Here is a 26,592-nt window from a genome sequence, read left to right on the forward strand (position 1 = left end):
AAATTTAAAAACGTTGTATATAAAAAGTTCTTTTTATCTTGTAATTATTTAAAATTTCGTTCAGAATGAAAGTCGAGAGTTTTTTTATTTGCCTTTCTCGGCGCAAATATTTTTTCAGCGGCGAATTTAAAAAATTGCCTTCAACGACAGAGATTTAGAATAGTCTTATGCAGAGGGTGCTAAAACTAAATATTTAGCGTTTTTTCTACACACTTAGAGTAATTAGAGGTATAAAAAATGCTAGAGAAAACGCCATATGCTACATGCGTTTTTTGCAAGCTAGATGGGTAGGTATAAAAAATGGTAGATTTGACAAGAAAAACGACTAAAACTGGCAAAGCTAATTAATAGCTGTTATCGTATGTATTTGAAATAATTTTGTCATTCAGTCTATAGGTACACTAGGTACCTATCTACTTAATAAGAGTGTAGGTACTATCTGGCTCATCGGAGATCACCGCCCTCGGAATCACTACTGCATCGGGATTCTGCGAAGATCCTCCGACAACTGCTGAAGTTAAAAGAGGCAGTCAAAAGACTGAAGCACAGGACAGCTCCTGGAGATGATGGCATCCATGGAGGATTTCTGCTCTGCGGACTAAGCGCCATATTGCCGTCCGCGTGTGACCTTCTGTGCGAGGTGTGGGAAAGGGAACAGTGCCACAGAGCCTGGAGGGATGGTATCGTGGTTACTCTGCACAAAAAGGGTGACTCACAAGCAGTGACGTCCCGTGGGGGTAGGCAGATTGAGCGTCGCTTGGGGGCGGCAGTTTCTCGAAGGGCGGCAAATCGAGGAGAATGAATTAACATGTATGTAGATATATCTAGAAATAGCTACCTAAACTTAGTAATAACGATAAAAAAAACAGCCCATTGCTTGGAAACAAAATGAAGGTATTAATTAACATGCAGGCTTAACAGGACTGTATTTTTTTTCGGGTTCGTGATGTCTAGTTTACTTCCGTTATCCTTAGAGGTTACGTCATTGGTGACCAGCAATGACACGTGCATATTTTCGAATACTTACCTAATTTAAAAATTCATCCACATATTTTTGCCAATCACACGCGAGTTTTGGAAGTTGTCAGGTGTATTTTTCAATCTATCTGAAACCGTGGACTCGCAATATTCTCATTGAAGCAGAGATGGCGTTTAAATTAGATTTAGCGGTATATAATATTTTGTTAGTAATGCATCTATACAACACATTTGTTAGATATGTTAGTCATGAAAGGATGATAAAAAATATTGTATAAAAATGGGACGGCATTTTAGCGCTGCCTAGGGGTGGCATTTTGCCAAAGGGCGTCACTGCCCAAAGGACTGTAATAATTACAGAGGTATCACTCTCCTCAGGCCTCAGCGTTCCCGGAAAGGTGTTAGCGCAGATTCTCCTGTACAGGATTAGAAGTCCCATGCTGGAGGTTTTGCGTACGCAGCAGTGTGGGTTTGTCCCGGGGAAGTCCTGCTCGGAGCATATTTCAACTCTCCGATGCCTCCTGCAACAGTATAAAGAGATGAATATACCTGTCGCCTGCTGCTTCGTGGACTATGAAAAGGCATTTGACAGCCCTCATCGTGAATCTCTGTGGCAAATTCTGCTAGGCTATGTCGTAGCGTGTCGTAGGCGTGTCCCACGGAAACTGGTCGCCGTGATAAGTGCTCTCTACACCAATACAGAGTGTCGCGTGAGAGCAGCTGGAACATCCTCTGACCTCTTTGAAATCACGTCACGAGTCAAGCAAGGATGTGTGCTGGCGCCCTTTCTTTTTATCATCATGATGGATTTCATAATGCGTAAGACGGTTCGCCCCGATAGTGGGATACGCCTGCGTCATGATGATACAACCGATCTATGCGAAGAAATGCTTGAAGTATGCAGATGACGCAGTCGTGTTTGACTCGACGATCGAAAGGTTTTTTTTTTTTTTTTTTTTCTAGATGCCTTTATGGATACCTCGCATTTACTATCGAGGTTTCTTAATGACTTTGGCACGCAAACTACTCTACTTGATGCTAGTCAAATGAAAATTGTGCCGGCTGAGAGAATATGCCTTATTGAAAACTGTTCTTCTACCCGCATCGGGTATTGCTAATTTGAATTCGGCCAGGGCATATGAAACCGCCTTGCAAAAACCCTGGAAAATTCTTAGTAGCGCAAGGCGGAGGTGATTCTGATGAATATTTTGTCGTATTCATTGGGAACTGAGGACTGCGATTTGTAGTCGAGTTTTTTCCCGTTGTAAAAGAAATGTCGCATAGGACTGATATTCTGAGCATATACTTATCCTATCTTATATGATTGCAGTCACTGGATCTGAAAGGCATGAATCATCTTTACACGTCACCATTTATTATTTTTATTCTTTTTATTACATCAATACAGAAATTAAAAAGTGCATCTCTTCCGGCCTCGTTTGCCATGGTCCCCGGAAGGTCTCGAATGTCCGCATCTGCCATCTGTAATAAAAAGTTCAGGTTGTGCCGCTCCTTGCTAAAGATTTGACAATCTAGGAGTAAATGTAAGACGTCCTGGTCGCTTCCGTCGTCGCATGGACACTTTCCATCAGATGTTATTTTAAACCGGTACAGGTATGCTCGCATGACTCCGTGACCTGTAAGAATCTGAGTCATCTCAAAACACAGCCCCTTATGCACCCTGACGTCTCGTGCTGCTAAAATTGAAGGTAAAAACTTTCGGGTCAACTCCCCTGTCGACGAGTTTATGTATCGTGAGTTCCATTCGTTTTTCACCATATCTGAAATTGTAATTTTCGCGTAGCTCAGAGGAAATTTGTTATAAGCTATCGCGGTCTTGGGTTCAGAGGCACCATGCCGAGCCAATTTGTCAGCTCTTTCATTTCCTTCTATCCCGGTGTGTCCCCTTATCCACTTGAAGTGCACCTCCGGATGGCGCCGTCTCAGTTGAGCGGACTCGCTGTGAATAGAAAAGACAATCGGATTAGTAGACAAGGGATCTCCAATTGCTTGGATTGAGCTTTTGGAGTCCGAATAAATACAAATACTATGGTTTTCGGTGAGCTTTCGCTGGATTGGATCTGAGCCTGCCCACTCCAGAGCGCATTGGATGGCATAGAGTTCGGCCTGCATTACCGTACAATAGCTGGCAAGGCGGTACTTACGAGCCGCTATCTCACCGCCATTAATGTATGCCACAAACCCTGCACCAGTACCGCCATCAATTTTGCTCCCATCCGTGAAAATCAGCATGTTATTGCATTCGTTGCTTTCCAACGTGTGGCAGCCTTCTATAGTCCACCGGTTTTTCGAAAAGCCTGTCGTCAGGCAGAAAACCTGCGAGGCCCTCCTCGCCCTTCTTAGCTCTGTAAATGAGAGCGATTTATTTTAAACGTAAATCTAGAGGCATAAGTCCTGCTAGAGCTTGCGTTGAATTGAGCGAAGCCGTTCGGTAAGCTCTGCATATTCGTATCGCGAGTGCTCGCTGAACCGTATTGAGTTTTTTTGCTATGTTTTTCCGTTTGGCAGCTTCATGCCATATGCTGGCCGCATACGTGATCATAGGCTCAATAGCACAAGTGTAGAGAATTCGAAGAGCTTCAGAAGATACACCCCATGTGGGTTTGGCCATTCTTGCTAGTTTGAGCGAAGTCACCGCTGCTCTTTTGCAGATGCTGTCCGCATGCTTTGACCAATTTAGTTTGTCATCGATTACAACCCCTAAAAGTTTAAAATCCCTAGAAAAAGATAGAGGTTGCCCATTCATCACCAGCGAAGGCGGAGAGACGCGCCTCCTAGTAAAGAATAAGGCCTTCGTTTTCTCCGCGGAGAAAGACAGTTTGACCTTCCTTCCCCAGGCCTCGGCGCTCTCCAGCACGCTGTTAGTCATGGTTTCTAGAGAACCAAGTTCTTTGGATTCCATAATCAGCAATACATCATCAGCAAAGGCCTGTGCGTGTACACCTTCAGGAAATGGCATAGAGAGAAGATCGTCGAGAACTATGTTCCACAGTACAGGGCCGCAAGACGAACCTTGTATGCATCCCTTTGATGTCTCTTTGGTAGCAGATGCTCCAGCACATTCGACGAAGACTTCTCGGTCGGATAGATAGTTTTTGATGAGCCTGAAAATGTTAGCGGGACAATTTTTAGATTTCAACTGTTGAAGAAGATATGGCCACCATGCGTTGTCAAACGCGCCTTTGATATCAAGAGATACCGCCACTACGAGATGACCATCGCGGTTAGCCTCCCTGATTCTATCAATTGCTGCATGAAGCGCGTCTTCAGTACTCTTTTGAGGGGTTAAACCGTACTGGTATTCGCTGAGCAGATGTTTAGTCTGAAGTTTCCAGGAAACTCGATTAATAAATAATTTTTCGAGTACTTTACCGAACACGGGCAGCAATCCGATGGGTCGATATGACGAGACGTTAGCGTAGTCGTCCTTTCCCGGTTTGGGAATGACCACCACTCTAGCTACCTTCCAGATTTTTGGAAAATGACCAATTCGCAAACAAGCATTATAAAGAGCGACAATTATGCTAGGAACAGTTAAGAATGAATTGAGACAGATATCCGCCGTGAAACTGTCGTGTCCCGGAGCTTTAGCTGGATTGAACAGCCTCATTGTTCTTTCGACCTCCTCGAGAGTGAAGTTCTCGTCGTCATCTTCCTCTGAAGAAATCGAGGCCGCATTTCAGATCAATGTCTGTTGCTCCGTTTCGTTTGCAATAATGTCGTCTGGAAAAAAATACGCAAGAATAGCCTCTGCAGATTCGAGAGCCGAAGAGGTCATGCGACCGTTGATTGTCAGAGTTTCAGGCGGTTCGAACGCCTTACTTTTGAGCAATCTCTGAAGACTAGACCAAACATTCTCTTTTCCCTGAGCCGAGCAATGGCTCTTCCAGCTTTCTAATTTCGCTTCCGCAATCGCAGTTTCATACTTATTCTTTGCGGCTTCAAAAATCTGTCGAGTGAACGGCCGTCGAACCACGCCTGAATTTCGAAATTTTGTCCTTGCTACTCTAAAAGCCGTCTTCAGTGTATCCAGTTTCGGACTCTACCATGGATTACTTTTTCTTTGAAATCCTTCGCCCGAAGAGCGCACCATCGTGCTCTCGCATGCTGACTTGTTCGCCAATGACCATTCTTTGACAATGTTTTCGAGCTCATGTGCGTCTGTGACGCTATCCAAACTATCTACAGTGATACCGCGATCCTGAATCTGGGAAATAAGTGCAAGCCCAAAATCTATCCAGTTAGCCTTGGACGTCTTAAACAAACCTGGTCGCTGTTGATTGACACTTGAAGTTTTGTTTGCAGCGTAGCTATCTGCGGCCTGTAATGAAAAAACAATCGCATTGTGGTCGGATCCCAACGCTGCATCACGACATACTCTCCAATTTTCAACTCTGGTGAGCAGAGCGTTGGAACACGCAGTAATATCAATATAGCTTTCCAGCTTACGAGTTCCTCTGATCGTTTCAAACGTTGGGACAGAACCCTCGTTTAATACGTTTAGGTCGTGCTGTGCTAAAAAATCTGACATGGCTGTGCCTCTGCTATCAGTACGTCGACTGCCCCACCAGATGCTCTTTGCGTTTACGTCGCCTCCGAGTAACAGCCTGTGACCCTTTGAAGTGTTCATTAGCCTGCTCATGCCGGTCAGCGATTCATCGATGTGCACCGACGGCGCGCAGTACAGTGATCCGACCAGTAGCGTTTCTCCTAAGTAGTCGAGTTCTACAACAGCGCAACTATATGAGCTAAACTCGGAAAGTAAGATGCAGTGGGTTAGAGATGACATTCGACGCACAAGAATAGCTGCCTTCACTGGATACAGACTGCTCGGTTTCTGAAAAATGATACCTGAAAAAAGCGACGAACGGATTTGACCCGTGTTGCCAGTGTACGGTTCCTGGATTAAAGCCAGGTCCACGTTATTAGATTCCATATACCTGATGAAAGAGACTGTGGCAACCTCGCACCGTGCAAGATTCGCTTGTGCAACTTTTATGTGTATAGCCATTATTGGTTTCCGAAGTCAGTTGCGGAAGTAGACTTGGCTTCTTGTTGGCGGTGCAATATGCATGCGCGCGATAGAGGGCTGTGACCCGTCGGAGCCGTCAGATGGAGCCGCCTATTTTTCCGGACGCAGTTGACGCATGTCAACTTTCCCCGTTTGGGACACTCCGCAATTTTGTGGTCCCCCCCCACATCCCCGACACACGATCGAACGGTTGGAGGTTACCGTGAACAGGCTCGCCGCGAACTCAAAACGTGTAGGTCTTCATCTGAGTGCTGCTAAGACCAAATCCATGTGCAGTGCTGCATGCATCAACGCCGACACTAATCTGCGGGTTTCCGGTCAGCCCGTCGAGCTGGTGTCCAGGTTCAAATACTTGGGTGCCACTGTTGCCGACGATGGTGGTATTTCTAGTGAGATTGGAATCCGCATGGGTATGGCGGGTCTGTATTCAACCAACTTGGAGTCACATGGAGGTCAAGGCTGTATTATGTGAGGACCAAATGTCGTTTGTTTAACCTCCTGTATGGTTGTGAGACGTGACATCTTACTAAGCTTCAAGAGTCTCGGCTTTTGAGCTTTGAGAATAGATGTCTCCGCCGAATCTTAGGGGTACATTGATACGACCGCGTTACAAACATCCCAGTTCGTGATAAGACACAGCAGCCTTTGGTGATTGAATTTATCACGAAGAGACGCTTTACTGTAAATCTGTACTTTTTATTATTAGACACATGGGTTGTCTAGAAATGAATTGTTGGGAAATAATATACCTAGATGCATTTCTAAGAACAAAATTTTAAATTGGCTTACTGTGGCACCCATTTCTATCGACATATTATGTACGAACCATTAAAAATCAGGGATTTTCAACTAGTAAAATCATTTTTTAATAGAAAGACAATTATTTTATTATTTTTCACAATCTGAACAGGAACGCCATATGAAATATTCTGAATGCTCGAGAATTTTACGAGACGTCTCGCTATCTTCTAGGATTCCACGAGCAGGAACGGTATATTCGAGGATTCCACGAGACGGAACGGTATTCTCTAGGATTTCACGAACAGGAACGGCGCTCCGATGCGTTCTGCTCCATTCCGAGCGCTGAAAAGTCGTCAAGGTGATCACCCCTCAAACATGTTCAATATTTGAATTTAATAAATTTCATGTGAGAAAATAAAGCTTCACATAAAATAATAATGTAATATGTATGTTGTGTTAGAGTAATTTGAAAGTAACAATACCAGAAGAAGAATCTGACACCATTCTACCACCATATTCTGATCGAAATGCCTCTGATTTGAAATTTGTTTTAACCGCCTTTTAGTGGCCGGATAAATAATAGTAAAAAAATAAAAATAAAATAAACTAATAATTAAGTTAAAATATTATCTTTGTTAAATGCGTGAAAATAAATCGGAATGGTGTCAGCTGAATGCAGAACTACCTATTCTAATTTACATTTGAAATTTTTGAGGAGAGAGTTTTTTTAAACAACTTACTGAAATTATTTATCTTTATGGATACACATCATATTTTAGTAGGATTATTGATGAATTAATAATAAATACCTAACTGAAGTAGGCTGTTTCAAAAAACTCTTCTGCAATATATTTCAAATGTGAGTTAGAATAGTTGTGCATTCAGTAACTTGTTCTCAAAGGGTTATTGATACAGGTATCGCCCGACTGAAAAATAATAATTTATTGAGTTTTACGACATTTTATTTAAAACAATGTGAGTGAGGCATCGCTGCAGCCGTATTATATGTGTACACTATACACTATGGAAATACGTGGCTTGAGTTATGCCGGTTATACGCAGGGCCGGCCTGTGACCTTTTGGCGCCCAGGAAAATGATATTTTCGCCGCCAACATGGTAATAATAATATATACGTTCATTTACTATGAGTGGATAGAGTGAAGCCTTTTTCTGTCATATATATTTGAAAATGCATGTTTATAGAAAAATATGGATTCGCTATATTTTAAAATCTCTGCCATATCGGATCGATGGAGTGCGGCACCAGCAGCAGAGTAAACCGACTCGCACATCTAAGCTCGTCTCGTCTGCAACGTGCCGAATACGTCGATGTGACGTCATCGTTATTCACAAAATACACGTTGCCAAATGGAGCTCCGTACATTGGTGGAATTCGTCATTTTAGTTAAGAAAAAAAAAACAGCTGGATTCACATGCAACTATTTTCACCCGAAACGCAGCGCAGGTATAATTCCCAAATGTTGCTCTTTGTCATTCATTTTCACTGTTCTCGCAGATAAAAAAATTGCATGCTGCGCTCAGTTTTGATTAATGACTAGGTCGAGTCGAGACGATTTTCAAAGTGCTTCTTTGCTACGGTATCCATGTTAAACTGACGGTATGAAAATTGTTCATATTAGGTAGGTACCTACTATACTTTTTACTTTATAATATTGTAGATATCAACGATGTTACAGCATTTAGAATTGTTCAAAACGACAGTTTCCTTATTGTTGAATACGCTTATTGTTCGATAGAACTAAAAAACCTAATGTCAAAATATATTTAAAAAAAAGAGTAATTTGTTAGTATTAAACTGTGGAAAACATGTCCATGGTGGCTGTGTACTACCCAAATCCAATGCAATGTAAATAAATAAATATAGTACTTAACAATATATTATAGAAATGTATTCCAAAATTAGTGCGTCCCTAAAGTTCGGCTCTCTACTCATGAGCCGACCCTGGTTATGCGCATTGCTTGGTAGGGTGACCATATGATTAAACATCGATTTTAATATATTTTTATGAATTATTTATTCTTCGTGGAATAGATCCAATTTATAATTTAATTGTTAAAATTTTACCGTTTTTTTTATTACGTAAGCACCTTCTTTTCCTATGTCCTCTTATATTACGTTATTTTAATATCTTTTTCAATATAAGTACAATTTATATATTATGGCACTTTTTCCGAAAAATACGTTTTCTCTCCAAAAATATAGCTACCTACCAGTTCTTACTGTGCACATGAAGTATGTGGGGTCAAATTGTACATTATTTATGTCGCCGACAGTGTTTATATCGCTTTTGTGGATATTAGAAATCCTTTTTATTTATATCAAATCGAGCTTCAATATTGGGACCATACCTAAAATAAAATTTGATATAAATAAAAAGGATTTCAAGTTATAGACATTTATATTTTTATAAAAATCGATGTTTTTTAAAATAAATATAAAAAATATTAAAACGATGAATTAGTCAAAAATCTACACGACGAAAAATTGAAAACTTAATAAACTAAATTTTAATAATAAATATGACTATAAAATATAACGTAATAATAAGATGTGACCCTGCAATGAATTCACATTTTATTACATTTTTTTACAATTGTAAGTTTATCTTTGAATTAAAAAAAAATATACATTTTTTTTAATGTTTTCAGATACATATTTATTAATTAATAATTAATACAATTGAAATTGTAAATTATCAAAAAAAAATCTCAAATTGCAAGCTTCGTATTTTTCCGCTAGGTTCTCTGCTGGCATGCCTCTCCCCCTTAAGTCCTTCCTAAAACAAACTATAATAGATAACAAATATTATTCTATCTATAAAATATTCAAAGATATGTATAATTTCATTGCATAATTTTTGATATATGTTATAGGTAGACAAGTATTTTTTTAATTGAATTTCAAAAAAGTAACCATATCTGTAAATTGTAGTCTTATTTCAATGAAAACAAATACGTTTGACTGACAAAGTTTAGTGTGCACTATTTATGTTGGATCTTAACAGCCTACCTCCACCCTTCGCCACTGTGTAAAGTGTATACTTACCTCTTTAATCATGTTAAATAAACTAAACAGACAAATGCACAAATAACCTACTGCGGATTAGAGCTCTACCACGAAATCTATTCTCCAACAGCGGTGGTTTTAGGTATGTGGACGTCTGAGGCGCTGACAAGTATGAAAGCTCCCCTGAAATGTTTTACTGCCACTGATTCAAAGTTGTAATGATCGTATTTGTTCCTTCATTTTCCGCTCCTAAGCAACACATGATATGCCTGCCCCGACAACGCGCCATCAATAATAATATCGGTAAAATTTGTTTCGTTAAGAATATTTTCATTAAAACCATCTCTTTTTGTACAGTTGAGGGTTTTTTTGAATAGCTTATTTTATACTTAACTTAGTTTATGATATAAAACCATTAAAAATATTTACCTACCCGTACTTATATTTCTTAAATTGTTGGTCACCCTAATACTATTTACCTGTGGGTTTAAAATATTTAATAAAATATCAAAATAATAGTAGCAAGTGCAATATTTTTACGTTCTTTGGTTTCTTATAATATTTAGAATTGTGCATACACATACGTCCGTGTAGAATTATCTACGTTGAGTGCAATAAGTCGCAAAATCAAAAGAACAATAGCAATAGGTGCTTAAAATTATATGGCACATTAAAATTGAAAGCCAATACACAATTTCAACCAACGGAGGCAGACTGCTTTATCAACAGTGATAAAAGACTTTGCAAGTGCATGTACGCACACGGATAGACCTTTCCAGAAAAAATGTAGGCTAGTGATAATATTGAATTGTTATTTTACTGTTCTTTCACGACTCTGCGTGTCTGACCAGCTGGTTTCCAAAAAGCTGTTTCCAAAAACTGCCGGAGCTTGTGCTTACAATACGCCACCATTGGAGAACTGTGCCACTGACAAAGAGGTAAGAACACTTGTTCAAATAGAGCCGCATAGTAAAGCCAGTGAGGTAATGTATGTTATAATATCCATTTTGTGTTTTGTAAAATATATCTGACAAAAAATATAGTGTGAAGTGTACAGCACAGCGTCACAGTTGATTTGGCATTACCGGGTGCCACATTTGATTTTGTTCAGCGAACGTACAAAGTTCTGTTAGTTCCATCTACAGATAAAAATTAATCCATAAAATATCTTTTCAAGTTTTAATATTAAATGATTTTACATATTATATTTAGAAGACAGATTCAAACCATCATTACTCTAAAATACGGTGAGAGGCTTTTATTTTAGGCTTTGGATTTATAACTGAACGACAAAACACACAGAATAGCGGTTTCCTGTCACACGTATTCGGGTGATTCATTTGATATAAAATTGGATAAACATGTGTTCTTAACGACGGCTCGGCCACCTCATCACTTATTTGACAACTGAGGAACACCATATCCTTGAAATTCTTCTAAACGCTTCACTAATATTCTTTAATCGTCAAACTATTTATAAATGTTTTAAAAAAATATTTTATATATAATATCCTATCCATCCAGTGAATCACAGCCTAATTAAAAGAATGAAGAGGCTAATTTATCAAATATGTATTGGCTGGGGAACGGATTGGCTATACATTGGAACATGTGTGGAATCACTCAAGTATGGAACCGGATGACTTGGGCTGTTCGATCAGACTAGTATTTTGTCAGTTTGTTCGCTCGGCTTGAGTTGTTTTGTTTCACACAATTCAACAATATTTCCTGCCATATGGATACTTCAAACACGTGTGAATTTTACATTGTACCTCTTATCTATTACCCTCATTGTAGTAGATAAGCTAATTATTTTGAATGCAAGGAGCAGGTGTGTTGAGCTATAATTATATAAAATGTAAAGTAATTTCTCCAGGTGAGTGAACACGAGTAAGATAATGTTGGTTAAAGACCAACTTAAAAGAAAATGTTACAACCGTCTTCTTGGTGGTGAATTGACACATTCCACATGATGTAAAATTCAGTGATATGGGAATTTGAAAATTTTAATTCTTAATAAACACATAATATATTTTAATTTCTCAAGCCCTCCAGAAATTTTAATAAAATCAAAAATATGGACCTCCACGGTTTGTATTAACAGATTTTTTTATTTTTGTTTCTATGAGAAATAGATGTTAGCCACTTGCTCAACCTATTAGGTCCATACTCTGACTTCAAACACAAATTGAAAAACAATGTGTATTTGTCAGACCCAGGATTAGAACATTATAAGCCAACATAAGTTCTCTTCACGACCATAAATTCCAAATTTGAAAATTCATATTAACATATTCAAATAGAATTGTTTTTGAAACCTGAGTGGAATAAATAGCTCTATTCACCACCAAGACGATAAAACTAGATATGTATACTATATTCTGTTTAGAAAATGCAAAATATTGTGTGTAAATGACAAAAACCACTTATTTATTTTGAGTAATGCACCAAATGAAAATTAAAACATTGTTATCACATTTGTTCCATGTGTTTGTGTGGGCGCAGAAAATTGGAAATTGTAACTTGGTGTGGAAATATGCACCCGCGGTGACCGACTTGGTAGAGCAGCCGTTGATGAAGCCGTAGGTCGGAGGTCTCAATACATTTTAAATGAAAATGCATTTTGTTTTTTCAATGTGTATTTGATCCAGTGCAAGGACCTAGTGGGTTAGGCGAATGGTTAACAATTATTCCATGTAAACATATTTATTAATGTAACCTCCACCTTGTGGAGGCTTATTTATGCTCATAATCATATTATGAGCAAAATTTTTTTTTTAAATTTAGAGTCAAACTAAAAAAGACAGAACTTGCTAGATACATGAAAACTCTCTAGAATTGGTAATTCATATCTATAGTTTTACAAATATGACTATTCATATCGTCGGCTTACTATGCAAACCTTCTATGTCTGTTTTAGAAAAAAGTTTTTTCTACAATATTATTTAAAGTGCACTCTTTTTTGATATATCATAAATTTAAACTTTTTTATTTATAAAAGAATTGTAATAAATAATGCGTTGTAACTCTCTCTTGAACTTTTTTCTAAAACAAACATAGAAGGTTTGCATATTAAGCGGCGATTTGGAAAATATTAGTACTTACAGATTTATTTTTCAATAATTCACAAATTTTATTTAGGTTTTAAGTTGACTAAACTATGTCCAACAATTAATTTCTCATGTGCACCCCTCATAAAAGTTCATGTACACACACACAACTTAGAGGGAAAACTGTTCCAGTGTCAGATATATCTGAGTTTAGGCAAGAGATTTTTATTAATTAAACTGGTTTTACGCTGTAGAATTCTATTATAATTTTTCAAGTTATTAATGTTGATGGCTGTTTCATTTTACAAACACACCAATAATGTACATGTTTAGAAAAGTGCATTGATTTTCAACCAAATTAATCTGTGTAAGTATATATTCCGCAGTCAACTGAAAATTATTTAATAATCGATGAAATGGACATCTGTCGTATGTATTGATTGTTTAACGCTTGAGTTACTAAAATATTGTGTATAACATTGTGTTAACATCTGTTTTAGTCTTGTAGTCTTTCTACAACTTGAACGATCACCTTAAAGGCAGCGGCAGTTTCAACATCCCATTTTTATTCCAAGGAACATCATTATAGCTAATTTTAATAACCCATTAATTCAGTGGAACCTCCATTATCCAGATTTAATTGTGACCATCAGAAAATGATATAAAAAAAAATTATTCCAAAAATAAAAAGGTTTTTCGGATTTACCATTATCCGGATTACCTTCATTCTCAGATTGTGACTATTGTTTTCAATGTCGGTAACCTACATTTTTACTTTTTTTGATATTTTTCTTAATTTTGTTTTTCTAAGTACTTTTCCATCGTATGTATATTCATAAAATATCAAATCCTGCTCCGTTTTGTTAGTTAAATGGAATTAAACCAGACGATGATCAGAAAATAGTCTCAAGTTCTTTGGCTGACATTTTTATATATGTCACGACCAAAATTAAACATGAATTTTTTATTAATTTTAATGATGTTAGGGACATTTTAAGAAAATATTCTAAATGTGATTGTCGGTTATTTGCGATTATCTCAATATGGAGGAACATGGAGGTTATCGACTTTGAAACTAACAACCTCAATTAGTCCAGATAATTGGGGTTCTACTATAATTAAATATTGTTGAGGTAACTAAATGAAATAGTTCAATTGTATTATCTACAATCTTTATTGAATATTCCAAGCACAATAAACGTTTCCATAATACATATTTATCATGGTAAAAGCATATGTTTTTTTTTACTATTGCATATTACATACAAATTACTTACTTAGTATAATATAATTTTTATTCAATAACAGCCAACTTCATGTTGGATTTCGTTAAAACTTTTACAATACAATAATCTTGTTGATTCAAGATATCTCTGATAATAATGTCTATTTTATGGACCGCTCACAATATAATTTTCAATCATATTTTAGGTACAAATTGAAAAAACATAATCAAACCTTCATTTCATTTTAAAAAAATACCTAAAAATGAATTGAGGCGCTGGGGATTGAATGAATACAAGTGCACCAATACCCAATCTGAGTAAATCAACTTTAAAGTTGAATATGTAAATTCTGCATTATAGTTTTCTACATTCTGTAACTGATGCATGAAAAAATATTGATATATCGACTGTAGAAAGGAAAGAGGGTGTAATCCACACAAATCAAATTTTACAGGAGGTGCAAAAATGTTTTTGTTATGGTTAAAGTACAAAATAGACATACCTAACCTTGAAGTGCATGATAATTAATAATTTCGTTTTTAATATTCCTAATCTGAAATTAATTATTGAGTTAATTAATGAAAAACCAACAAATATGATGGTTCAGTTGTTTTCCCAATTTAATTTCCTAAATTGCCAGTGTAATTTTGGACAATAAATCGGAATTTGGAACGTTATTATTAAATAAAACCTATTTTGAAAAAAATTAGGGTTACGCCCTTTTTCCTTATAGTCGATATCTTTACTTAGTATTTGAAGGAAATGTCAGGCCAATAATTTAAAATTATATACAGTCGCTATGAAAACAATAATGACATTTTATACACCATGTCCACGGGACATAGTACAATATGGGAATAAAACGCTTAAATCTTTTCATACACAGCATGTTTAAATCCTGTTTCATGTATAAATAATATGTAGGTATGTGGTAATGTGAAAATTGCTACAAACTCATTATTTAATTATATGACACGTGTACTCATTTAATCCTCAACACATCAATTATTGTCACGTGTTAAATGTAAAAAAAAAAAATCTTTTAACCAATTCTGAAACATATTTAACAGAATAAGTAAATATTTGTTATTAATACCAGTAGACTCGGTAATTTGTAAAACAGAACATTCCTGTAAGTAATAATATATAGCATAATATACCGCAAACATTACATTTTTAAAATTCCAGGTGGACCAATGTGACAATAAAAAAATAAAGATACAAACACATATTCGTTAAATTCGTCTAAATAACTTACTAGTCAAGTCCAACAGAGATTATTTTAAGCATGTACTACAGAAAAAATTCTGCATAAACCCACTCTCGCTCGCGTGGAATATGAGATTAGAATATTAATAAACTAAGCAACAACCCTGAATATTGTCATCGCTATATATATTTTTAGAAAATAAACAAATCGCCGATTTGATTTATTTCCGTAATGATTTTGTATTTTGAAAGTTTACACGATGAGAAATATTTGGGGCATCAATAAAAAGATTATTAAGCTAATATCAACCGTAATATTTTTGAATGTGTCAACATACCTACCTGACATTGATAAAACACTTGCCGGCATATTTTCATAACTCTATATCAACAAGTTACATGAGAGACTTTGCAATGTTTGGCTTTATATTCTGCATATAATATATTTTTTCCTACGAATAGGAAAAATTAAATATATTAACATTTTTAGTCACAGAAATAACTAATAAGACACAAAATATTATATTGATGAACTTATTGATTGAAAAGTGTTTGATAGAAATTAAATTCATATTAACATTGATTCAAAACATTAATTTGAAATGTTGCAACATGAAAATACATCGTGCAAGATTTTGCACTAGAAATTAAGACATAACAATGTCAAAAAAAATATATCGATATTTTACAGTAGATATCGCTTTAATTAATAATATACAACTGACTTTAATAATAGAATTCCTCATATATTTTTTTTGCACATATAATTCGATTTGTACCCCACAGGTTTGGCCGAGATACACAAAGGCGATTTACAATAACACGGGGATATTTTGTTATTTATAAATTGTATAATGAAAAGAGTAAGTATATTAAAAAATAGAATGTTTTAATTACTAAACACAGAACGAAGGAAAAATCACACAGGTAATACATTATCATTTTTTACACATAGTTCTTTACAAGTCGTGTTAATGTATCAATCCTATGTATTTTAAATACAATTCATGGTGGTTGTCTATAAATGCTGTGATTATCTAGTATTATTGACCCATCCTAACCTCATTATGTCAAAAACTTTAAGCACCTGTTTAAATTGTGTCACATTTTAGAATCCCCTTCATTAATTGAAAAAGAAATTCGTTGAAAATTATTAATTTCTGTATGATGTATAATGATAAAAATGAGTTTATATTTTGTTGGTTTTGTGATGTCACATTTTCAAAAAGATCCCGCTCTCCTACGTCACAAAGCATCACATTACATCAGATTCCCACTCCCGCTTTCGGTGTAATGTTCCCTCTGAAACCAGAGTTGAATCATTTTTTTTAGCCAAAATTTGGTTCTCATAACAATTTGATAAATTCCATCCAAAATGAAAGTTGAGACCTTTTATTTTTTTTAATTAATCACATTATATGTCAAACTCGACTGCATTTCCAAAAAGTTTCAGATCTAATGCAAGTGTTTCAGGTTTTACATGGTTTTTCAATTTTTTCGCGTGCTATAGATTCGCCACCGCTACCTTATAGTGATATAAGCAGGATTAGAAACGTCATATAGTTATGAGATAAAATAAAGGAAATACTTTAGGTTTGTGAATTGATTTCATAATTAATGGCAACTGATTTCACTTTTTTTCATGACATAGTTTGTGGGTTCGATCACGTGTCTGGCAAAAATTACAAACATAATAATATAGTCTTTCAATATTTGTTTGGACCCAGAGCATAGACCTAATAGATTGAACAAGTGGCTGACATCCACCTCACACCATTTCACATGCCATAATATTATGTATTAACAAATACATAGGATTGAGGATAAAGATATTCGGAGCATAATAATATATACATTACTAAACACAAAAAGCAGTTTATCATCACAAATTTCAAAATCTTAACTGCACATTTTGAAGCTTCATTTTAATTGCCAAACATACTCATGCAAGGGTGACCACTTTCTTATGTAATTGACTCCTAAAATATTAATATATTAGGCTAAAATTTCAATGGGTGTCTTAAGATTAATCATGTCAAATTGTTAATTATATATATATATAGATTATTAGATCTGTAAATAAATTTGTTCTTTTTATACAATCTTCCAAAATTAGAAACATACAATGTAGGAAATTGAACTCTGAGATCTTCGGAGATTTAAAATATGGTCTTTTTATTAACAATATCCTCGTTGGTTCTGAAAACCTGCATTATAAAATCTGACAGGCCACACGTATACACAACCACTGACGATAGCCACTTGAGGTTGCCACGTATCACAGAATTTATTTGTCATACCGTTCTCATAGGATGTTAGCAGTCATATTATAACGCTTGCTTCAACAAACACGCTGCCACTAACCATGGCGCACGTCTGTTTTTACACATGGGCTAAATATATATATGCCACGAGTGGTTGTGTCTGCGCTAGACCTTCACGATTCAAATATATTATGAAAATAATGATGTAATTTTTTTTTAATTTAATCAAAAATATATTTTATCTGTGTAATAATTTGAATGTGCGAAATACAATTAAGTAATGTTTTCTGCAACCTGTAAACATATTTTTTTTATGTCTATGGAAAATTACTTTACATAATTATTGTGTTCTAATGAATGCAATAAGAAAACATAAGTCCTTAGATAAGATAATCCAAGCAATTAAGGGATATAGTAATTAAATTATTATGTATTTTTAATGTTCCACATGAAACAAAAAGGTTGTTAGTGTTGAAATCGGTAAACTCCATATTCCGCCATTTTGAGATAACCGCATACAACCATCAAGCACATTTACGACTGCAAATAGAATATTAATAGCGAAATAATATAATTAATGAAAAGTCACTTTTAAAGCTAGTCGTAATATATTTAAAAAAAAAAAAAAAAAAAAAAATGGCAGCTGATGAATATAAACAACTTTATGATTCTATTTAACTAACAAACAGAGCTGTATTTAATATTTTATGAATAATACACATATGTTGGTAAAGTACTAGCAGAATCAGAATCATGAAAAATATCAAAAAAAATAAAAATGGAGGTTACCGACTTTGAAACTAATAGCCTCAAATATCCATCTAATTTAGGTAAACAGTGAATATTTTAAAACTTGAGGATTAGGTGTTGGCCATTTACTCCACCTATAGTATGAGGACCACGGCCAACGAATGACCAATAGGCAAGCATGCTAACTTGGGGGTTTAGATTTCTAATTCAGATGAATAATTTGTGTGAATATATTTCATTCACGGGGATATATTGTTATGTGGCACAAATATATCACTGAATGGTGTATCTAGACATTATTTCTACGCAAATTTTCCACAATAGTTTTGCAGTTACATAATAATATTGAAAATCAGATATACATAAGCAAATCTACAAATTTTGTCTATGCTTCGTAAAAAAAACCGTATTATAATCGGCTGTTATTAATTGTTGGCACAGTTTAATGAGAATTTAAACGCTTGATGCGTATTATTAGATTGTACCAGTCAAATGCAGTAGGTACACAAAATGACCAATTATTTTTGGCTGTCATAAAAAAGATGTCTGCCATGAAGCCAGCTTCATGTGAATTAATTATATCCCTTATTATCCTAATATTAAGATAAATTGAATAATATTTTAGGTTATTTAGGTAATGGATACAGAATATTGCCATGTTAAAAAATCACATGAAAATGATGCAATATATACAGTAGAATCTTGATTATTTAGATTTATTAGAAAATATGGATAAATTTTTAAAGAATGTTAGGTATAGAAAAATGTTTATTCGGATGAAAGAAATTTTTTATTTCAATTATCTGGATATATCATCCGGATTATTTTCAGACGCAACTAGTCTGTATAATCGATGTTCTATTCTCTATTGTAACAAACAAAAGATTATAATAAATATATTGAATATTGTTTTGAGCTATAAGATATTGCTTTACACTTAAAAAATAATGATATGATAATCTTCATTTACAAAACCCAATACAATTTCAAAATAGAAAATAAACCATCTAAAATTCGATTGTGTTTTTAAGCACCGCATCGTTGAATCATAATATCAAAAAATAATTAATGAGACCGAAGGAATGATAAATAACTATATGAAAATAAGAATATTATTTCTGGACCAGTATTATAAAAATTGTATGAAATGCTCAAGAAAAATGTAATAGTCATTTCATTAGAAATATTAACTAACACAAAATAAATGCATATTTGATTTATGTTCATAAATGGAATGAAACTAAGAACAGAGTTTGCAGACACCATAGACGAAAAATACCATACAGATGGTAATAAATTTAATATACTTACACAACTATGAATATTATTAGCAAATTGTTTTGACACAACAAAGATAAAAACCTGAGAAAAGATATTCTATAATTTCATTATTAGATATTATTAATATAAAATTTGACCTACTTAATAAAAAATTTAAAAACTAGTTTTATTATAATAATAATCAATATGTGCAAACAATATAAAGAAAATATTCCATAGATTATATAAAAAGAATGCTTAAATAGTGAATATTATGCATATTACCACAGGGGACCCTATAAACACATCAGTACCACTATGGCACCGATGCAAATACTATACTAATCATATTGGGTAATAAAAAAGTGTTGAGAAATTCGATGAAATTCTGAGCTAAAGTTGCGTAATTTGGCATGGCTTAAATTATTCTATGTATCATGCTTTCAAATGCAAACATTTTTTTTACTAAAACAATTCATATTTTTCTGTAGGAATGGCAGAGGTTATAAAACACAAGTAATTTGTTTTACTGCGCTTTTTTGAGTGGTCAATATTAACTTCACACCGACAACAAAAAATACTCTGAACATAATACTTGACTACAATATTTATAAAATAAAATGCTTAGCTATTAAAATAATGATTCACAAGTTCGTGAGGTATTTTCAAATAGGTGTAGGTACTCTTAAAAATACTTTAATTATAATATTATGTCAAACTGATATAAAAATTGGAATTTTTGAACAGCATAAATTTACAAATTAACGCTAGGTACTCGTAGCTATCGCTATAAATGTACCATATTACAAGTGAGGTTAGGTGTGATAAGACATAGCGGGAGTCAGAGGCCAACCGAAACAAACTGATACAACAAAGACATTTTCGGCGACGGTGACATAGACAATATGAGTCGCTTAGTTGCTAAACCCTCTCTGAAGGTTTTTTTGAGTTTCGATTAAATCACAAAAAACTGTTTTGTGCATTTACGATGATGTCGATGCTAGTAGTGGTAACGTTTGTATAGCGATTGAAACACGGCGTTTGATTGATCGGCTATGTAGAGCGGATACCTGTTATTTATCCTAGAGTGGACTTGGCGACTCAAGTCAATATTGATTGATTTTTTGACAAAACAGGACAGAATTTAAAACTCGCACCTCGATAGGCTTCGCATACTATCTCGCCGAACTAAAAACACTCTTTACAAGACACTTGTAAAGCCAGTGCTCACCTACGCATCGGAAACCTGGACATTAACTCTGAGAAATGAACAAGCCCTGAACATTTTTGAAAGAAAAATTCTCCGCCGTATATATGGACCGATCAGGGATGACACCAATTGGAGAAGATGTATTGCTGAGCTCTACGGGCTGTACGAAGATTGCAGCGCAGTTCAATCAATTAAGATTGGGAGACTGCGATGGCTAGGTCATGTGCACCGTATGAATGACAATGAACCGGCAAAGAGAGTGACAGGTGGAGGGAGCTGTTGGAGGAGGCCAGGACCCACACCGAGTTGTCGCGCCCCTGATGATGATGATGATGACCTCAATAGGCTGATATAGACTTATCGATATAGCACATATGTAAATTCAAAACTAATTTTATTGAAAAATCGCCAAGAGCAGTTTTGGCGACTAAGAGACTCGTATACAAATTAGCCCTGCTTAAAAGATTTAGCAATTTTGTCAAAACATTTCTCGTAAATTTTGTTTTCTTCAACACAGAAATGCAATTGAGATTTCTGAAAGAACGCTTTCTTAGATAAATAAAATTTTATTTTAAATATAAATTAAATAAATTCGCTAGATTCTTATAATAAAAAAACAACATTTTCGTAAAAAAAAGTTACATACATACATTTAGTGTATATAATAATTATATTGCACAGAACAGTGTTAACAGAAATTGTGAAAATTGAAACATTTAAATTGCGTATATTATGCAAAAGTGTTTTCTTCTAGATTGTTGGATTTAAATAAAACTGCAACTAAATAATATGGATTTGTAAATTATTAAAAGAAAAATTGCATTGTCTACGTTTGTATTTTCTAAGATAGCTCTCCTCGCTATTTCAACGACTCACAACCATACAAATTATTACATATAAGAAGAATTAGTTAAATAAACAAATTATTGATTTTATTTCACTTGTATTTTGTTGATTTAATAGTGCTATATTAGAATTAGTATGATGTACATAGGCACTTCCACTGCGTTGCCTTTGTTATAAAGAAATAATCCAGATTAAATAATTTCAAAATTACCGACAAACGGGTAAATAAAATAAATTACAAAACAATGAAACGAATACAAGCATTATATTATAGTATTATTTGTACAATTATAATACATTGGAATAATTTTGGATGGGGAAAGAATAATTTTAGATAAAGATAAATGTATATTTTTAACTATATTTTTAAGCCTCTGTGATGGTGTAAAGGGGATAATTGTTTTTATTTTTCGATTATTAAAATCTGTTAATGTTTAAAATGCAGTTCCATTAAAGCTATGTACATTTGGACACAGAACAGACACGGATCTTTACAATTGATCCAACAATTTACTTTGAAAGGTTATCTGTACGACAACCATCTCAAACAACCTTTATAATGAAGTAATCTATTGACAAAAACATATCTTTTATCGCATTTTAAATAACTGGCATTTAATTTATTTTCAGGTACTGTTCACCTAAAACATTTGTAGTGATTTCAAATATAACCTGCTTTAACCTTTTCATTGTTTAAAGTTTTATGTATTAAAAATGCGATGAATTCACACTATTGCCTAAATACTTAATACATACAATATTATGCCTTCAGCATAGATAAAATCACACCGCACAATACATACAAAAATGTATTAACTATTATTTACTAATTTTCTAGTAGCAAAGCGTTTGAAATTTTATAATAAAATTAAAGAACTCTCCATTTAGCACTGATGAAGCTTCGGATAATATAGTGATATCCAACTGAGAGTTAGCGGATGCATAGTCGCCGGCAAAACTACTTGAAGTTGTTCATATCAAATCACTGTTATTATATTCAATAGCGTCATGTGCTTTTAGCATTTTAATATGTTGTAAAAAAAAGCAGACAGCACATTGATTGTAAAATGCACACAATGCCTCAAGAAACATATTAATCTTACGAATGCCAACCTTTTCTTGATTTATGAATCAATTTCCACACTGCATCAAACCAACTGACTTTTAACATATCAATGATATAATGCATAAAATCCCATCCTTCATCTTACAAAGATACAGATTGCATAATATGACAACCTAGACAGCTTCATATAGTCAAAACTGCACTTGAATACTTTTATTTGTCACACATTGATGGTGTTAAACTATTCATGACAGTAAAACTTACAGCGGCAGGCCGGCAGTATTTTTGTAAACAAGCTTACATATTTGATCATTTTCTACAGTGCTCGATATTATTCGATATACTATTTTCGCAGTCCATAATATATTATAATCACTGCAGGTTTGATATCCAAAATGATCGGACATAGTAAAACTTAACAAGAAGAGATCCCTCTCTAGCAATAAGCTGTTTCAAAGCTCGAACATTTTTATTTCCAAGCAAATATCTCATCTGCGATGCGTTGCGCTTCATTCATGTAATAAAAAATGCAGGCATCATTTTTAGCAAAGACGGAGTTAAGCGTCGGCATACTGATGAGAAATATTTAATCCGGTATTGACAGCGGCTGGCGAAGCGTCATGCGTTACCGCCCAGAGGACTCCTATCTTTAAATTCCATGCGAAGGACGGACCTTACGGACGCGGTTTCTTCCGGCGATAAATTCTGCGATGACGTCCCGGAAATATTCACATTCACCCCCAACATGAGAATAGATTCGGGTCTGCCGTCGGCCCTGTCGATTTGAAGTATATCGTTAGTGGTGATGGAGTAGGACCTGGTGTATGATTTGTCATCGATGGAATAGTCTCTGGATATATTGTCGGCGGGTACTGTGGAGTAGGATCTGATAATGGCGCCGTCCTCGATGGAGCAGGAGGCGGACGAGTTGTGAAAGGCGGAGAGCGTTTCGAAGGGCGACTCCAAAGGCGGGGGCAGGAGCGCGGGGGAGGGCGTCAATCACCGGGAGGGGCACGAGCTCAGACCGCTCAGGACGGAGAAGCCGCTGTTGCCCGATTGCAAGCTGGACATTGAGCCCCTGAAACAACAAAAGGAACACATTTGTAAATTGGTTGACTATCTCAGGCGAAAGTGACTAGGCTGTCCAAATTTCTAAATATTATTGCCAGTAAACAATCCAATTATACAGCTTATATAATTTTGAGTTATTATTGTACAGTGTTGTGTCAATAATAATATCACAACCCAAAGGCTTGAAGATATTCTTGATAAAAATAAAATTTATAATGTATGTCATAATATATAATAAAAGGCATTGTTTTCATTGAACTGCATTTCGCATTTCGACACCTTGGAGTTGTATAATGCCTATCTACTATTTATGGCCTGAATGTGTCGAAAGTCAAACCCTGGGTCACTGAAACCAATCTTAATGGAAGTGTTTGTATCAGATGAAAAACGTTTGTTGTTTTCAAAATTTCATTTTTCTGTATTAAATTGTACTTAAGTATGTTTTGATTTAATTTTTTTCTGTTATTATTATTATTATTATATTCTTTATTCTCTTCTTCTCTCTTGTGAGGGTAATATTTGTTATAATGTAAATCTCATGTTGTTTACGTCTTGAATTTATATTTGTTATGTCCACAATGTTTTGTATTCTTAAATAAATAAATAAATGTGTTAAAAATTATTAATTTTATTATTTTATAATATTATGTTGTCACATGCTGTCACGGTGACAATTTTAGTCTATGGTTTCGTCATTCCGCAGAATATTTTGAATGATCACGTTCTCTATAAATTCAATGATGGAGAGTGCCAACTGTAATGTATTAGTATTTTGAATCAAGTTTTATTCATTATTTATGCTAATTTCAATTAATTTTAACAGTTTCTACGTGTGCGTACTTAAAATTACTTGCGATATTGCATCCATAGATAATATTTTGAACAGAACCGAACCTGCAGACCATGGACAACAATCTTTGTCATTTTGACATTTCATATTAATTTCCATAGCAACGCGGTATATAACAATTTTGTTGCTAGGACCTCCTTAGCAACCAATAATAGTGTTTCGCTTCAATGTTTTTGTTATAGAAAATAAGAAAAGCTCTTAGTATCTTCTCTGCAGCTCGGTATAACATAATCGTAGTATTTATTACCTGTAATCTTGGGATGTTAGAGTCTCAAAGAAATACATGAGCTGAGCTTTGGGGTGTGTGAGTGAATCGATGAGATCATGTCCAGGCGTGTGCGGGTGATGGTGTTGCCAGCACCATTGCAAAATATAAGATCCTGTCTCTGTCATCACATGAGATCCCTGGAAATAAAAAAAAAAATTATCATTAATGTAAGACGTAGATGTGCTATTTGAGTGTATAGTAAAGGTAAAACAAAATCTAACACAGGCTGCTAACCTACACCTAAGGTGGTGAGATAATAAATGAGTGGCGGACCTCCCTATTGCATATTGCCAATCTAACTGGATAGGCTAGTAACACCAAATAACTTGCAGTAATCTGTTTGGCAATTTTATACCAATATTATTTTTGTACAGAGTAATAATGTTCTTTCTCATTTTTCAAATGTGTCGCTAATCACAATATGTTGCAATTTGATTATCTACGGATAGAATAATAAATCAATTTGTGCTATTTGTGGCCTTGTAGATATTATGTACAAATTTCTCATATCGATGGTGCAGATCACAAACCTCCTTAGTCAAAAAATACGATTTTACAGGGGAAAGTTAAAACTGATTTATTTGCAGCATAATACGATGAATATGACATAGGAGTTTTAATTAAAAGATCAATAAACTCGTCTATTTTTCTCTTTGACATAGGAGGTAAAGTTCAACAGATCCGTTAATTTTTTGTTGAATTTTTTGATACCATAAAGTCAAAATCATAAAATTTGACATAGAAGGTTTGTGATCTGCACCATCGATATGTAAATTATTTTTCGAGATAAATGTTTAATATTCGCTCTCAAATTAGATTTTAATTAACCATTTCTTTTATTCAACGAAAAAGACACAAGATTTGAGAACGTAACATTCTATACCTATACTGAATATACCTACATAATTTGAAAACATCTCATGCATAATATATACACACTAGAAAAAATCATTTTGTAAAATTTGCCGTATTCGCTACATTTCGATTTTCTACAAAATGATTTTTTCAAGTGTGTATATGCATGGGATGTTTTCAAATTATGTATACTCAAATTAAATTATCGGCACTGATAAATTATAATACGAACCTGTATGCTTTCCCCGTCGTGACAAACACTGGTCGGTTCAACTCGGTGATAATGGACTCCTTCTTGCCAACTTTTATCTAGCACAACCCGGTGATGGTCTCCGTCTGAATTCGATGTTGTGGTTTGAATTCCGCACGTTCCTAATAAAAACAACCAAATTTGTGTTTCATGTCTTACATTCATTATAGCGCCTGTACACGTGCATGGATTTACTTCGCGATAATAACTGTTTACATGTAAAAGTGCTGACTGACTTGCCAATCTCATTCTTCAAGAGTTAGCAAGAAGCGATTTTGTCATTTTATAGTACTATTTGACAGGTAATGAAAATCGGTTAACCTCAAAATGCCGGTGTAGTTCGTTTTTTTTACCGGCAGGTTAGCCACTATCGTTCTACAGCGCAGACGCAGATATCGAACAAACCAACTGTCGCGTGAAAATTCAGAAGCTTCCAAAATTTTTTCGATTCACACATACAATCTTGCAACTTGTATGATAATACATACATGTTTACACATGCATTTTCTTGTTATGGCCGTGACAATACGTACTGTCAGCAGTAAATCCATGCACGCGTAAACGGGGTATTATAATGTTTTAAATTGGCTGACTACAGCAGTTAGTTATTATTGAA

The 26,592-nt window shown here is 34.7% G+C and overlaps 2 protein-coding genes across 3 annotated transcripts in view; both read right to left on the bottom strand.

The window, feature by feature from the left end:
- Positions 1–444: 444 nt before the first annotated feature.
- On the bottom strand, positions 445–6,010 carry LOC147073872 (uncharacterized). Its single transcript, XM_085944701.1, has 5 exons — positions 5,056–6,010; positions 4,012–4,656; positions 3,182–3,344; positions 1,337–1,499; positions 445–669 (listed from the first exon to the last, which is right to left on the bottom strand). Exons 1-5 carry the CDS (start codon positions 6,008–6,010, stop codon positions 445–447), a joined length of 2,151 nt encoding a protein of 716 aa, XP_085800827.1.
- A 15,719-nt stretch (positions 6,011–21,729) lies between these two features.
- The window catches only part of retm (real-time), a 54,275-nt gene continuing 49,412 nt past the window's right edge, over positions 21,730–26,592 (bottom strand). For both annotated transcript variants that reach the window (XM_085944944.1, XM_085944943.1), the window contains exons 13-15: positions 25,959–26,098; positions 24,851–25,008; positions 21,730–23,760 (exon numbers count right to left, since the gene is read on the bottom strand). In XM_085944944.1, coding sequence (XP_085801070.1) covers positions 23,682–23,760; positions 24,851–25,008; positions 25,959–26,098 — 377 coding nt within the window. In that variant the 3' untranslated portion in view covers positions 21,730–23,681. The remainder of the gene's footprint in view (positions 23,761–24,850; positions 25,009–25,958; positions 26,099–26,592) is intronic.

Source organism: Rhyacophila brunnea, unplaced genomic scaffold, assembly GCF_057557595.1.
Source record: "Rhyacophila brunnea isolate RB1 unplaced genomic scaffold, BYU_Rbru_1.0 scaffold_17, whole genome shotgun sequence".
Lineage (NCBI taxonomy): Eukaryota > Metazoa > Arthropoda > Insecta > Trichoptera > Rhyacophilidae > Rhyacophila > Rhyacophila brunnea.